Source organism: Solanum pennellii, chromosome 2 (genome assembly GCF_001406875.1).
Source record: "Solanum pennellii chromosome 2, SPENNV200".
Classification (NCBI taxonomy): domain Eukaryota; kingdom Viridiplantae; phylum Streptophyta; class Magnoliopsida; order Solanales; family Solanaceae; genus Solanum; species Solanum pennellii.
In genome coordinates this window covers 36,334,638-36,350,534 of record NC_028638.1, presented here as the reverse complement: position 1 = coordinate 36,350,534, position 15,897 = coordinate 36,334,638, and the positions used below count along the sequence as shown (strand labels likewise).

General features: G+C 32.1%; 3 protein-coding genes across 4 annotated transcripts; 2 read left to right on the top strand and 1 right to left on the bottom strand.

The window, feature by feature from the left end:
• The first annotated feature begins 2,095 nt into the window (after positions 1 to 2,095).
• Positions 2,096 to 6,613, top strand: LOC107011800 (RNA demethylase ALKBH9B-like). 2 transcript variants are annotated; one of them, XM_015211449.2, is made up of 6 exons: positions 2,096 to 2,333; positions 3,439 to 4,584; positions 5,144 to 5,229; positions 5,476 to 5,786; positions 5,860 to 5,931; positions 6,037 to 6,613. In XM_015211449.2, the coding sequence occupies exons 1-6, from the start codon at positions 2,156 to 2,158 to the stop codon at positions 6,236 to 6,238; spliced, it is 1,995 nt and encodes a 664-aa protein (XP_015066935.1). In that variant the 5' UTR covers positions 2,096 to 2,155; the 3' UTR covers positions 6,239 to 6,613. The 2 variants fall into 2 exon arrangements, with proteins under 2 accessions (XP_015066935.1, XP_015066936.1); XM_015211450.2 differs by having other exon boundaries at positions 2,200 to 2,333; positions 3,168 to 4,584.
• Positions 6,614 to 6,805: 192 nt separating this feature from the next.
• LOC107011801 lies at positions 6,806 to 7,909 on the bottom strand. Its single transcript, XM_015211451.2, has 2 exons — positions 7,473 to 7,909; positions 6,806 to 7,346 (listed from the first exon to the last, which is right to left on the bottom strand). The coding sequence occupies exons 1-2, from the start codon at positions 7,842 to 7,844 to the stop codon at positions 7,038 to 7,040; spliced, it is 681 nt and encodes a 226-aa protein (XP_015066937.1). The 5' UTR covers positions 7,845 to 7,909; the 3' UTR covers positions 6,806 to 7,037.
• Positions 7,910 to 12,878: 4,969 nt separating this feature from the next.
• LOC107010724 (chaperone protein dnaJ 11, chloroplastic-like) lies at positions 12,879 to 13,566 on the top strand. Its single transcript, XM_015210011.2, has one exon. The coding sequence runs from the start codon at positions 12,946 to 12,948 to the stop codon at positions 13,408 to 13,410; it is 465 nt and encodes a 154-aa protein (XP_015065497.1). The 5' UTR covers positions 12,879 to 12,945; the 3' UTR covers positions 13,411 to 13,566.
• The last annotated feature ends 2,331 nt before the right edge of the window (positions 13,567 to 15,897 follow it).

Here is a 15,897-nt window from a genome sequence, read left to right as displayed (position 1 = left end):
ACAAATTTAAAGTAAATTGTGCTAAATTAATGTCATCACGGTGTGATGGAGAAATACTGATAGCAGAGGTGAGAGAAAAAAATTAGCCAAATATAATTTCTAATATGCGTGAATATATTGGATATAATCATATAAATTTGCTATTAATAATACGAAACTTTGTTAGATAGTAATTTTGAAATAAACCTTTAAAAAATATATATATATAACTTATGTTTACCTAATTGTATAGATTTTCCTTTAATACAAACCTCCTAATGCATAGATAAGTAGCTTTCTTTAATGACTTGAAAGAGACAGATACATGTTTAAATCATTTTAAGAAAAAAGAGTATCGTCACTATATACGTGCTAAGAAATAGATTAACAAAAAAAATTTAGATTTCAGAACATATAAAGAAAAATTGCAAAATATGTATGGAATTTTTGCTCAAAGGCTTGAAAAATTCGCACAAAATTGTTTGTATAAAATATGTATATTTCGGTTGACGATTAAAATTTTCCTCATATTTTTCGTATATGAATCGATATAAAATATCTATACACTTGCAATTTTGTTCTTTGTTATTGTTGACTTTTGCATTTATGTTTTGTATATATACATGTTGGTTAATTATTATTTTTTACAATAATTTAAATTTGTATACACATAATATACATTTGTTTGTAATTCCTAATCAATTTACAACATACATACTAGTCTGTATTCACCTAACATTTTTTATTCATTTAATTGACCTAATAATTAATATTCATTTTACAACAAAAACATAATAAATTACGTGGGGATTTTCTTGAGAATTAGAATGAAAATTCGTAGAAACTTATTTTCCTATAAATTTTCATACTAATTACCAAGAAATCCCTATGTAACTCATAGTTTTCTTATAGTAATTCTCATGTTCAGTATCAACAAACTATATCAACATTTATGTGAACATTAAAAATTAGAATAAAAACGTCTATATATAAGCTTTCAATTTGAAAATTTAATCATTTCAGAATGCTAATTAGAACCGTATGTTTTTTCTTGTGAAGATGCTAAATTCCTATTTTTTATTTTTGCGGATATTTCTTTAGTTTTTCTTGAAAAGCAAGAGAAAATTGTGTAATAATTGCTTTAGGAGATTAAGTTGCATAGATTCGTAAATATTCATTCCCTCTTGGGCATGCCTATATTTGTATGGGTGGGATACAAAGATGGCTATGGAATGTTAATTATTTTAGGCTTCATTTTGCTACATAAATATTTGATTAAAAACAAGTTAATTTCATCAAGGAATTATACCTAATAAAAGTTGTCATAATTAAAGACAATTTCCCATAAGTTGCCACTCTAATTAAAACCTCTTTGGAAAACTCCAAATTCTATTCAAGTTCTTCATTACCCTTTTTCTCAAAAAGCATTTTTTATAATATAGAGTTATTTCCCTGTATTTCTTCACCTCACGTTTTCTATTTCACTAATTTTTATCATCGGTAATGATTTTCGGGAAGTTTACCCGAGCCTTCTCGATAAAAAAATTTACTACATATATAAGATAATTTTGAACTTATGTAGGTATAATTTTGAGTTTTCTTAAAAATAAGAATTAAGTTATAGTGTAGTGGTAGATACCTTTATAGATTGTGATCATTTTCTTCTTTTACCTTCTAAATTCAAACGTGTTAAAAGGTCTCGGCTAACGGGACTAAAACTTTTAATACTTATAAATTATAAGTCCTTCCTTGAAATTATATTTTGTTGACTTATTCACACGTTTGTATTTTTATTTTTTAAATCTCTGAATGAAAATTCTAAATTCGTTATTAATGATAGTGAAATTAAATCCGCCTCTTTGAAGGGTTTTTAAGACCAATTGAATTGAATCGTTATTATGATAATTAGGAATAGGAAACAAATTTTTTTAGGAATAAGAAACAAAAATCTGTTTTTAAAAAAATAAATAATTGAAAACTTCTTCAGAAACTTCGAAACCTCAAACGCCTGCGAGTGCAATGACAAATCGACCCCTATTTAACAGACATTTATTTAATTTTTGCTAGGAAATAGACTATTTTACTCCTATTTAAGCTGAAACATTAATTAATTGAATAATAATAAAAAATAGAATTTTCATTACAGGTGAGTCGCTCATTGCGTCAGTTCGCCGCTATGCTCGACCACCACCACCGAAGCAGCACGACCGATCGTTTCCTCCTCGATTACAACGCCGATGAACTACGAATCGCCGGTGAATTTCTAGCTAACTGGTTCCCCTTTCTCTCCCGTGACTTCTGCAGCAGCTGTACGCATACGCTTTCCCATCGTATCCGATCACTCGGACGACGTGGTACTCTCTCTATTTCTATCTTTCTATTAGCTCTCTGTATTAACATTTATGGAATTCGTAATGTTCTTCGCTTCTTAACTGATTAGCACAATATGCATTCATTCAGCGAGTTATCCTCGCATTTTGGAGAAATGAAAAAATGGGAGAATTTTGATATCTTATTACCACCCACAAGCTCGAGCAGATAAGCTTACGCTGTAAGCTGTAGTTGGGATTAGACACACTCCTATTCGTGAACTAGATTTATGCAGTGGAATTTAGAGCCAGTTTGGATCGACATATTTTAGGTGATTTTAAAACCAAAATATGTTTGGGTAAAACAAAGAAGTGTTTTAAGCACTCTTTTTTTAATCAAAATAACAAAAATAAATCAAAAACAATCCGTTAGAATTCCTAATTTATAACTTTTGCACATAAGAGTGTGACTTATTGGTCAATGGAGTGTGTCGAGCACCATGAGGTAGTATCTGATGCTGGTGGGAGGTGGGAGGTATCTTGTGGAACTAGTCGAGGGTATGTGTAAGCTGGTTTGGACACTACGGTTATCAAAAAGAGAAATCTGTGACTATTGACTTATAAGCCTAGCTGCCCTAATAGGTATCTTTGTAATCCTAGAGTGTTTTAGTCAATCGGTGAAGTAGTTGAATATCTTTATAAATTCATCTCAGTGTTTTTTTATACTAATGTGAGGCATGATGATATAATATCATATACTTCTTCCTTACAAGGGACATTGATATATTATAATGCTTTCTTGCATGTGTATCCCTCTTTCAATTATGGAACATTAGTCTTTATGTACTAACTAATGTTCACTATGATACTATATGGAAGAACGTGAACATCTAATCAGGAATCAACACAATATGTGGACTAACCCAAGGCTTTTTACAAAACCATTTTGGATGTCCATGTGGGAAATCATATGACTCAGAATGTATCTTCATCAGAAAGTTGTGAAAGCTAGAAGTTTTTTTGGTGGATAATGATGTGGCTTAACAACTTGATTTTTGTCTTTGACACTCTTATGCTGTGGATTATGATAAAGAAGAAATTATAGATTCAGCGAGTTCTTTGATCAGAGAGTTCATTTGTATGACTGCAGAAGCTGTTGGTGATGCAGAACAACTGAAGCAACAAGAGAATTTCGTAGTTTTGACTCCAGAACTTCCTGATTCTAATGCCTGTAATGGTAATCATGACAATTGTTACAGCAATTCACTTGGGAGTTGGCAAGATTGTGCTGTCTTAAATGGTTCTGCAGATACAAACTCATTAGGTAGTTGGAAAGACGGTGCAGTTGTGCAAGAGCCTTTTGATGATGCATTGACATGCAGGAACAAATCAAATAGTTATGTAGGTGGTCGATCACTTGGGAGTTTGAAAGGTTATGCTGACTTAAACGATACTGCAGATACAAACTCATTGGGTAGTTGGAAAGACGGTGCAGATGTGCAAGAGCCTTTTGATGAGGCATTGGCGCCCAGGAACAAATCAGATAACAATGTAGGTGGTGCAGTTCACCCACTTGGGAGTTGGAAAGATTATGCTGACTTAAATGATACTGCAGATACAAACTCATTGGGTAGTTGGAAAGATGGTGCGGATGTGCAAGAGCCTTTTGATGAGGCATTAGCGCACAGGAACAAATCAGATAGTTATATAGGTGTTGCAGATCGCCCACTTGGGAGTTGGAAAGATTGTGCCGACTTAAATGATAATGTAGATACAAACTCATTGGGTAGTTGGAAAGACAGTGCAGATGTGCAAGAGCCTTTTGAGGCTGCATTGGCGCCCAGGATAAAACCAGATAATTATTTAGGTGGTGCAGGTCACTCATCAAGACCTGTTAAAGAGGCATCGAGAAGTAAAACTTTCCGTTCATCGAGACCTACAGCAATCTGGAGGATGAAAATGCCATTGGCAGATGAGCTTGATGCTGTAGAGATTAGTGAGTCAAGTATCTGTAGTAGCCAGTTACGTAATGGAAATGGTACGAACAAAGAGGAAACTTCTGTACAGGGGGCTAAGCCAAAAATGGAGTTGTCTATGGAGCAGAGAGAGCACATTCGGTTTTGTAATGTAAAGAGGAAAAAGGACTTCATTTGTTTGGAGAGGGTTAATGGGAAGATTGTGAATATACTTGATGGCTTGGAGCTACATACTGGTGTCTTCAGCATGGCTGAGCAAAATAGGATAGTTAAATTTGTGGAGAAACTTGAGGAGATGGGGAAGAGTGGACAGTTAAAAGGTCAGTATTTCCTTATTAATTATGCAAATCATTTTTTTTTGTTCTTTCTGATAAATGTTACTGTCGTATTCGTGAGCTTTTTGATGAACTAGAGAAAACTTGCTTATGCTTCCTTCGATTTGAGATAGATATGAATATGACTAGTTGTTTTTCTTGTTAAACCTTAGAAAGTGTTCCTGATTGAAAAGATAAGATACCAGATAAGGTAATCCAGTATGTCATTGAGTATGAGATATGGGAAACAAAGTCAAATGAGATTTAGGCATAAATTTAGGAAGACTTCAACTGTGTGGTTACTTTATTAAGGATCATGAATTTGCATAAATGATTTATGCTACGCCTCAAATTTCAATTCTGAATCTTAATTCAATTCTGGTGGTTTATCATTATGATTTAAGTAATTTTTTCCCCTCTTCAATTAGTTTGATGGGGTTAATATTTTTTGATTGATGGTTGTGGAAAGTAAATTTTCTTTCTACTATGTTTCCATACCCATATCTGTACATTTATTAACCTCATGCACTAGCATGCTCTAACCTAAATGCTTTGATTCTATTAGAGCGAACTTATACAGCGCCACAGAAATGGATGAGGGGCAAGGGACGTGTGACAATCCAATTTGGTTGTTGTTACAACTATGCTACAGTAAGTCTTTGACATTCTTGAAATTATCCTAATCTCTTCCTCCCCCACCCACAGCCCCAAGTGGGACGAGAGAAAAGAGGATACGCTCAGAATCATAGGCTGTATACTTGATTTTAGGCCATCCCCAGAGAACTTTTTTCCTTCTAATTCTTACCTTTTTAAACAAGGTTGTGACTGATATGAGTCGATCATTGAGAAAAAGGGAATGTAGAGATATGATGATAATTGAATTATTTTTTACGGCAGGACAAAAAAGGCAACTCCCCAGGGATTCTCAAGAGTGAAACTGTTGACCCGTTGCCTGATCTTCTTAAGAGCATGGTTAGAAGGCTTGTAAGATGGCATGTATTGCCTCCAGATTGTGTTCCAGACAGCTGTATCGTCAATATTTATGATGTGGGAGATTGCATACCACCTCATATTGACAGTCATGATTTTGTTCGTCCATTTTGTACTGTTTCTTTCCTCAGCGAGTGCAATGTAGTGTTTGGATCAAACTTGAAAACTGTAGGTCCGGGTGACTTTGCTGGTGCAATTGCAATTCCCCTGCCAATGGGGTAAGTCTTCTGAGTTTTACCTAAATCCTTGCTAGATTTCAAAGACTATTAAATTGTGATAACTTTCCTCCAGGTCTGTACTCGTCTTGAATGGGAATGGAGCTGATGTGGCTAAACATTGTGTGCCAGCTGTTCCTACCAAAAGGTATATTGCTGAAAGTGTATAACTTTTATTTTGAGTCTTTGGTTAATCTTCCGTCAACTATTTACTTAAAAATGTCAGCATCTCATTAACCTTTACAATGCACAGAATATCAATTACGTTTAGGAGAATGAATGAATCTAGAAGACCAATTGGATGTGCTCCTGAACAGGATTTACTAGGTCTTCAGCCTTTATCCCATGAAGCAGATAGATATGAAAAATCAAAAACCTATAAACCATGGCACTCAAAGCAGTTGAGACAAGGACCTGAAAACAGTTGGGAAGACGAGAAGAGAATAAGGAAATAATAGTAAAGAGATATCATTCAAAGCCATATTTTCGAAATTGACAAGAATAGGGAAAGTGTCAGGGTTTCTATAGATGATTAGACGCATGTCGTGACTATGCAGATTGGTCCATCATCTTCTGCAATCATGAGAAATTTTGGTATTGTTGTGCTCTCACTTTATTTTTCAAACCTGGAGATGGACAGATGGATCTGATTGAGGCTCGATATGTGATCTTGAGTTTCCACGTTAATTTGAAGCTGAAATATTGGTGAAAATTGGTCTCATTCCTACTTTAAAATTGCAACTTTTGATTACTTTTGATCGTGTTCAATTTCATATGATGTAATTCTATCAGAAGAAATGCACAAATGATATATCGTTTTTGGTTTAACACATTTCAGTTATCTGAAATTCTACTTTTTAGAGCCTAAGGTTTCTTTAGGAAATAGCCTCTCGAGGTAGGTAGGGTGTGTGCAATTTTTTTTACGTTATGGTGAAGAGACAAAACACAAATTATACTATCGGAGACATATTTTATTAAACATTCAATCGACATTTTAATGATGTTCCCATTGAATACAAGCATTTAAGTCAATCCCCAACAAAGCACTGTAATTTCGTTGAAGCAAATTCCCAAAGATACAAAAAAACATGGACTTGACAACAAATTATTCTGAATGGTCCAAATGAAATATGAACCAAAACTTACAGAATCAATGTAATTAAATCACAACACCTCTGTTCTTGGTGTCTTCGCAGAAACCACAACAGCAAAACAAAAAAAATTAAAAAAGTAAAGGTTCCTTTTTCTTTAGGATTAGTCAATCCTTTCTGGTGAAGCTGCAGATTCATCCTCAACTCCTACAAATTCATCGTCACTATTGTACACACACTTGGTTTTTTTGCCAGCAAATTTCTGTCCTCCTACCTTAACACTCATACTGCTTATTGCTTCACATAGTTCATCAATTTCTTTTTCTTCTTCGTCGTCTTCTTGGTGTATGAAGAAACCAACCGATGATTCTGACTTGTCACAAAAATCCAGCAGTAGAGATCTTGTAACACTCATCTCACTTTCAACACTCTCTTGCTTCTTCTTCCCCTCATACACAATCTTATTCAATATCTACAACACACCATAGAATGTTAGCAATTATTTTTCCCTTTAAACCACAATTTGGTACAATTCTACTTATATATTCCAAGAGATTCAAAAGTTAGTTAATTAAATTAAAATCACACAGACAAATACCTGAGATATGACAAACTTGTCTTCCACTGGGGATGCGGTGACAGGTGGCAGCAATTGATTGGTAGAGAGGAGATCCATGAGAGGAGTATTTGCTGGAGTTGGGGCAACATGAAAGATATTAGTCGTTTCCCCCCATGAGATTTGAGCTTCTTCTTCAACCATTTGCAATAAATTCTTCACTTGACCTCTTAACAATGCTTCCCCTGAACCAGGTGTAGAACATTTTCTCCTAGACACGGCAGATGATGGGGTTTTCAAAACCCCTGTAGCAAGGCCAACAATTGGTGAACCATTTGTAATATCAAAAAGAGCTGATTTCTTCGCCATTTCCTTCTTTTCAGATTCTTTAATTGCAATAAGTGGAGTCTCCATTGTTTCGATCAAGAAAATACCGTTAACAGAGAAAGGTATCGTAAATGGGGGATTTTGCTAATATATTTATTTATAGGATAAAAGGGGCGAAAATACGACCGTTAATACCAATGCTACAAAACTAGCCGTTGGGACCGGGAGGGGCTGCTATAAAGTCTACAAGCTTCTAAGGCCCATGTAGTTATGTGGGCTTTTGCAAGGGTCAATAGGAGACAGTATTTGGGAAAATTGTATGACATGATAAACTATACTAAGTAATTAATCATGCACAAATTTTATATATAGCAAATATAAAATTAATAATTTTGTGCACTAGCAAAGTTTTCAAAATTGCATTCCATAGCAAAATTGTAGTTTGCTACGGATGTATTTTTTCGTATTATTTATACATTTTCATTGTTCAAATTAAAAAAGGTAGCAATCTCGGTTGGATGAAAAAGGAAAAAAATCCCAGCAATCACGTGGATTCTGTTTCAGTATGATTTCATTCCTTCTTCGTATCCGTCAACTGAAAGAACCCCATTGTAGTCAATTCAAAAAATCGATCAAGATATTAAAACTGTCAGTTTATACGAATCGTATAAGTATATGAAACTGTTGAATGTTTATATGCTATTTAGTGTTTTTTGGTGAATTGTATAAGTATATAAAATTGTATGTTTAAAAGAATTTTTCAGTTATATACATATACCTATTTAGTGTTTTTTCGTGAATTGTATATTTGTATAAAGCTTTAATTTGTTATATAAAGGCTGAAACTGTTGTATAAGTGTATGAAACTATTGTATGTTTATACGAATTTGTCAGTTCTATACATATATACATATACATAAGATAGATTATACATTTATACAACCACAATTGTATAAGCAGATAATATAAGAGATGAATCAACACAAACACAAAAACAGATACTAAGATAGATTATACATTTATAAAACCAAAATTGTATAAATATGAATCAACACAAACACAAAAAACAGTTACTAAGATTGATTATACATTTATATATTTATACAACCACAATTGTATAAACAGACAGTATAATACATGATTCAACACAAAAATATGAATATAATATAAAATCGAAACGTATAGACAATGATTATACAGATACCTTATGATGCTCGAATGACCCAGAACCAACAACTTCATTTTTATCTTTATGTATTGCATAAACGTCAGTTTTAACTTTCATTTTCTCACTTGACCCAACAACAACATCGGCATGATCTTTCACACCTCCATCCACAAATCTAGTTGGGTCATTCCTCAATTTGGATCTAATCTTTTGCATGGTGTTCGGTTTAGACATTGAACCTGAAATCTCCCCAAAATCCTAAATTAGACTTAAGGAAAACGATGAGTGTTCAACATTATTTTCAACATGCAATGGGTATATCTCTTGTGAATCTCTTCGATGGAGATTGGGCATCCATTGTTTGAACCAAAAATCTGAAGGCATTATGAAGTGAAGTGAAAAATTAACTTGAAGAAATTGATTTAAATTAACAAAAATTGATAAAGTGAGATGAGTTTTTGGGGAACACCTGAAATTTTTGAAATACTTTAGTAAACTGCAAAGACGTGCTAGAGAAGTTGAAATTTTGAAATTGAATTTGTGGAGTTAATTAAGGTGAAATTGAAGAAAAGAAGAAGAGATTGTACAATATGAAGGGGAAAGAGAAAAAAGAGGATTTTGTTTTGGTGGGGATTTTATACAATTCGGAAAGCCCTACTATAGCAAATTGAGCGATATTTTGCCCTTTAAAGGTAATAGCTGAAAGGGAAGTTACTGCATATACCTTTATTAGTTTGTCATTTCCTACAATTATCCTATTAATTATTAAGGATATAGTTTAATTTATTTACTCTCAGTGGTTATAGTTTCATTATTTTGCCATAATTAATGGGATCCTCCACCTATTTGTATACAAGTAACAAACTTATTTATGATTTTCTATATAATATTACACAAAATTAATTTTATCTCTCCTATCGCCATTATATATCTTTATCCTAAAATCACTCCTCCATTCTATTTTGAATTTCAAGGAAGATTTCACGTTCTCCATTTAGTCTTGCTCTCAATTTTCGTAGGTAATCGCTAAAATTAATCCATGAATCTAATTTTTTTTTAAAACAAATTCCTTCATCAACAATTGTATATGTATTATACTTCTTAGTTTTTCATACATTTTTTTAATTTTTTTTTCTTATCAAATTACAAGTTCTTCAAAATCAGAATGAAAGATTCATCTCCATCCGTAAAAATTACTTGCTTGAATATTGTGTGTATAGTTGTTTGTACATCGAATTATTATATATAAAAATGATCAAGGAATTTGTGTTGTTATATTCATATTTTAAGTTTTTTGTATATTCAACCAGTTACATATGTATATAAGTAATTATTTAAGAAATTGATACAATTATTTATTTTAAATCACAATTTTTTTGTATTTTACGTTATTATATACAAAACTGCTTGAGGTTTTGTGTATATACAAGTACTACATTCATATTTTTATTTATATATATACAAGTGATATTCATTTTGTTTACATTCGTATATAACTTTGTTTATTACATATACAATTTTTTTATATTTTTATATTTATTTTATTTACATTAAAGAGTTTAGTTTTTCGAAAACAAGTTTGTATAGTATTTCTTTCGCTATAGAATTTTTTTTTGAGAAAATATTTGATTTTGAATGATTAGCTTAAATTATGGGATTATGTAGATGTTTGTTACAGTATTTAGGGATACTTTTACTATTTAATGGAAAAGTAAATATAGTACAATTTTTTTTAAAAAAAAAACATTCTATACAAATTAAAATCCAGATAACAAACTAAACTATACCCATAAAATGTAATTATGTAAAATATACCCATATAATGTTATTTCATAAATTCAGTTTGCCATATATGAAATTTTCTCAAACTATTTTGGGAAACTTTGACATATAGCCACATAAAAATAGTTTATTTACTCTCTATAGCTATAATTTGATAATTACAATTTGTACCAACATGTTATATGGTGGAGAGAGGGGAGAAATAGTGGGGGGAAGGTGAATTGTATATGTATATTGGTTAAATAATTGTATATTATACATATGTATTTGTATATATGGCAAGAGAGATTGAGAGAGGGAGGAGAGAGGCGAGTGAGACTGGGAGAGGGAGGAGAGAGGCGAGCAAGATCGGGAGAGGAGGAGAGAGGTGAGAAAGATTGGGAGAGGGAAGAGAGAGGCGAGCGACAGAGGGCAGAGAGTGGGAGAGAGGTGAATTGTATATGCATATAGGTAAAATATTTGTATATTATACATAATGTATTTGGATATTCTAGCAAATTATACATATACAAAATTGACTAGTTATACAAACTCGAAATCAGCCCACATAATTAATGTATAATGTTAGTCGCGAGTGGTAATTATAATAAACTATAGATATGATGAGTAATTAAATAGTATAAGTTTGCTTAACCACACAATTTCCCCAACTATTTAGTTACACAAATATTTCTAAGGGAAATTTTCGCTTATAGCCACTCAAAAATAACTTAGTCACGCTCAATAACTATAATTTGTTAATTATAATTCGTAGATACATGTTATAGAGAGGAGAGTGGCGAGAGAGAGAGAGAGTTGGGGAGGGAAGAACAGAGCGAGCAAGAAAGGGACAGAGAATGAAGAGAGATGGATTTTATATGTGTATTTATCGAATTGTATATGTATATTTGTCAAATAAATGTATATATATACTAATATACATATGTATTTGTATACCTGGGCGAGGGAGATTGGGGAATGGAGTAGAGAGGCGAGATAGATTGGGAGAGAAAAGAGAGAGGCGAGCGAAAGAGGGCAGAAAGTGGAGAGGGGTGAACTGTATATGTATATCTGTCAAATAATTTTTTTTACATATACATACATGTGTGTGTATTTGCGCGTGTGTGTGTGTGCGCGTGCGCGCATTTGTATATTTGGCGAGAAAGATGGGAAGAGGGAGGAGACAGGTGAGGAGATTGAGAGAGAGAGGAGAGAGGCGAGGGAGAAAGGTCAGAGAATGGAGAGAGGCTAATCGTATTTTTATGTATGTCATATAATTGTATATATATGTATATAATTTGTATATTATATATACATGTGTCTTTGTGTGTGTGTGTGTGTATATATGTGTATATATATATATATATATATAATATTTGGCGAGAAAGATGGGGAGAGGAAGGAGACAGGCGAGGAGATTGAGAGAGGAAGGAGACAAGCGAGGAGATTGGGAGAGAGAGGAGAGTGGAGAGAGGCTAATTGTATTTGTATATATGTCATATAATTGTATATATATGTGTATACTTTGTGTCTGTATATGTATAAAATAAAATAAGTGATGTAATTAAAATTAAAATTAAATTACGAGCCATAATTAATTCAAGTTATACCTATATTAGCTAATAATTAGTATATATATGTTTTCAACGTAATTTTCCCAAACTATAATTTGTGTTGTACCAGCCTTTTCCTAATCCAGCAATTATCTCCGAACAGTGATGTAGGCATGTAGCCTCTTTTCTTCAAACATTGTTTTCTATATAACTGTTTTTAATATATATATATGTATTTTGTTTATTTGTTAAAGATTTAAATATAAATTTTAAAAAATCAACTTATTTTTCAACAAAAACATTTTTAAAAAAAATATCCCCGTTCATATCAAATACTTTTGTCCCTCCATCTTGTGTGACATATTTGAGATATTGTAATTTAAATAAATACATCTTTAATTATACCTTATTCATTTATCTTTAAAATATTTTAAATTGTTAATTATTATGATTTATAATATTATATAAATATATAAAATTTATTTGATAAAATTAAAATTTTCATAAACAAATTTTAAATCAAACTTAAATTATTTGAGTCTCAAAACAGTAAAATATTACATGAATTGAAACGGATATAACAAAGTGAGAGTGTGGGTCACCCTTAGATTGAAAATATTTTCTATATATATATAACCGCTTTTCACATTCTCTAATCATCATATAAAAACACTCCTCCCTTCACTGTGCGGACTCCATTTCTACAATGATTTCTACCTCTTTCCATCAATCTCCACTGCCGACGCCGGCCAATCCGTTTACCTCCGGCGGCAACTCTATGCTATCAAAGTCGTGTGTCAGATTCCATCAATCTGGTTCCTTCTCCGTTGCTGCGACCAGCTACAGCACTTCAATGGCCACCTGCGTCCCAGTTTATGTTTCTCCTGCTTCGTTTTACGAAATTCTCGGAATTCCGATCAGCGCAACAATCGAGGAGATCAAGGCTGCGTACCGGAGATTGGTTAGAGTTTACCATCCTGATGTGGCTGCAATTGATCAGAAGGACTCCTTTGCGGATGAGTTCATGAAGATTCGTGCTGCTTACTGCACTCTCTCCGATCCCAATAAACGCGCCCAATATGACCGGTCACTTTACCCAAGGCGCCGGACCGGTAATTTGTATTCTGCAGCCTATACTCGCCGGAACTGGGAGACAGATCAGTGCTGGTAGAAATTCCGGTTCGGTACTCTTTGTTGTAATTCTCGTGAGGGACTGAAGGAAAAAAAATACAGATTTGGAGAAAGAGACAAAAAAGGAATCAGTTTTTGTTAATGTATAAGAATAATATTAAAGGTTTATAAGCAATGCACACATTAATAATGTAAATACTCTTGCCGTTTCATTTTATATGTTATTTTTTTACAATGTAATCATATTCTTCTATCTTAATTTATTTTTTTTTAAAATTCAAGTTTTCAATCAATGAATTTGAATTAATAAACATGAATCATTTACTTAGCTTTTCTAAGTTGGTCAAATGTATATATTCAACATTAATAACTGACAAAGATTAAAAAAAAACAAGGGGGGGGGGGTCAATATTTTATCCTTAATATTTTTCTTAAGTAAATTTTTTAATAAATGATGAATATGTTTGATTTTAAAAAGAAAAATGCATTTGTTGACTATATAAATTTTTGAGTTATCTTTAGAGCCAAAAATTTTCACCTATTGATCCAAAAAAAGATTTAAATAAATTGAAACTTCAACTTTCAAGATTAATTTTGATTTTTTTCTCCATATTTTACTTTTAATTTGTTTGTTGAGATTTATTTGTTTGTTGATATTTATTTTTCAAAAAAAGTTTTTATAGAATAGTTAATGGAGAGAGTAATTAATCAACGTATGAAGTATTTCAATAAATATTATTTAGTATTTAGTTTTTTTAGGTTGATCAAAATATATATTTTTAAGACTAATTAATTATTTTATCAAGAATATAATTTTTAAAAAATAATAATTTATACATTAATTTAATAAAATGACAAAAAGAATAGATTTATTTATAAAATAATTGACATATAAAAAAGAATGAAAGAAATTGTTATGAAACTATATGAAATTAGAAGAGGAAGAAAGTAGTCCGAAGAGAAAAGACTTCTTATTCATCTTGAAGTATATTCAGGATTCATTGATCTTTCATAAATCTCATTTACAATGAAGGAAAACCCTTTATTTATAGGGAAAACCTTACTTGGTCCCCAAGTAGGATTCCTAATCATATCCTACTAGGACTCCACATAATTAGACATTCACTATAATACAAATTGTTTATAACACTCCCCCTTGAATGTCGCTAGATTATGTGTCTCGTTAAAACCTTACTAGATAAAACCCAGTGGGAAAAAAATCTAGTGAAGGAAAAAGAGTACACATATCTAATAATACGCATTATGGATGCCTCATTAAAAACCTTACAAGGAAAACCCAGTGGGACAAAACCTTGTGAGGAAAAAAGAGTACATCGCGTATTAACTCCCCCTAATGACAACATCAATTCAGAGACTAGAATCTTCGTTTTTCAAGCTTGTGCACCATCTTCTTGAAAGTTGTAGTTGATAGAGACTTGGTGAATAAATCAACATAATGTTACTTGAACATACCTCTTGCATGTTGATATCACCATTCTTGGGAGCTCATGAGTGTAGAAAAACCTTGACGAAATATGTTTTCTTCTATCTGCTTTTATAAATCTTCCCTTCAGGGTCAAAGATTTCTGGAAGTTCCTTACTTCAACTTCTTAAAGCAAATAATCTATTGCCAAGAGCTTCCATTCTAGTTATCAACTTGCATAACAATATTTGTATATGCTTCATGCATTTTGAATCGATTTAATCCTTATGAGGATGATAAACAAGTTTTTCAAAAACTTGTATATGCTTTAGATTTTGAACCCATTGGATATTTAATTTTGTCAAGCAATAACATTCAAGTTAGATGTATGACATCTTTTAGTGCCTAGATTGTAAGTCAAATAAGCTTTACGCTTACCAAGATGCATCATTCCACTTTTCACTTGATAATTATTTCTACACAAACATGCTTTAATAGATGTAGAATTTATATCCTCATAATCTTTTACAATATTGCGCGCTATTGTACCAAAGATATCGTCAACGATATACCATTTTGTATCGATTCACAATACGACAAAACTTATTGAGATCTCATCACTTCATTATTTTTAGGTAGCTACCCCTCTCATGAGGTTTCATAAAGTGTTATGTCGTAGGCTCTCCAAGAGCACATTATCTTCTTATTATGATCATTTGATTCTTTGATCCTCCCCCCTTTTCAAGGATTATTTTATTTAGAATTGATTAGTCTATCATAGACTTTATCCTTAAGGGACATTCAATAGGAGTATTTACAACTCTTCTGTTGCTTCTAGTCTCCCCCTTATGTTAGACAAACTAACATATATCTCAATCTTTTGGAGAATCTATCTTTGTGCATCATAGTATATTCATTGATCATATATTGCACATCAAAATTATCAGATGAAAACCATTTGGTCCCTGACCATAAACCAATTAACATAAAAATTGATCATAACTTATTGGTTTGATTCATACAATTATGTTTGTATGTAATATCATATTTCATATCAACATATGAAACTTTATTTTCATAAACAATGATTTTACTATTTGAGAC

Coding starts and splice junctions, on each gene's coding strand:
- LOC107011801 (XM_015211451.2), bottom strand. CDS start 7,844: ATGGAGACTCCACTTATTGCAATTAAAGAATCTGAAAAGAAGGAAATG. Junction 7,347..7,472: donor ACAAGTTTGTCATATCTCAG/GTATTTGTCTGT, acceptor GGTGTGTTGTAG/ATATTGAATAAGATTGTGTA.
- LOC107011800 (XM_015211449.2), top strand. CDS start 2,156: ATGCTCGACCACCACCACCGAAGCAGCACGACCGATCGTTTCCTCCTC. Junction 4,585..5,143: donor GAAGAGTGGACAGTTAAAAG/GTCAGTATTTCC, acceptor TGATTCTATTAG/AGCGAACTTATACAGCGCCA. Junction 5,230..5,475: donor GTTGTTACAACTATGCTACA/GTAAGTCTTTGA, acceptor TTTTTACGGCAG/GACAAAAAAGGCAACTCCCC.
- LOC107010724 (XM_015210011.2), top strand. CDS start 12,946: ATGATTTCTACCTCTTTCCATCAATCTCCACTGCCGACGCCGGCCAAT.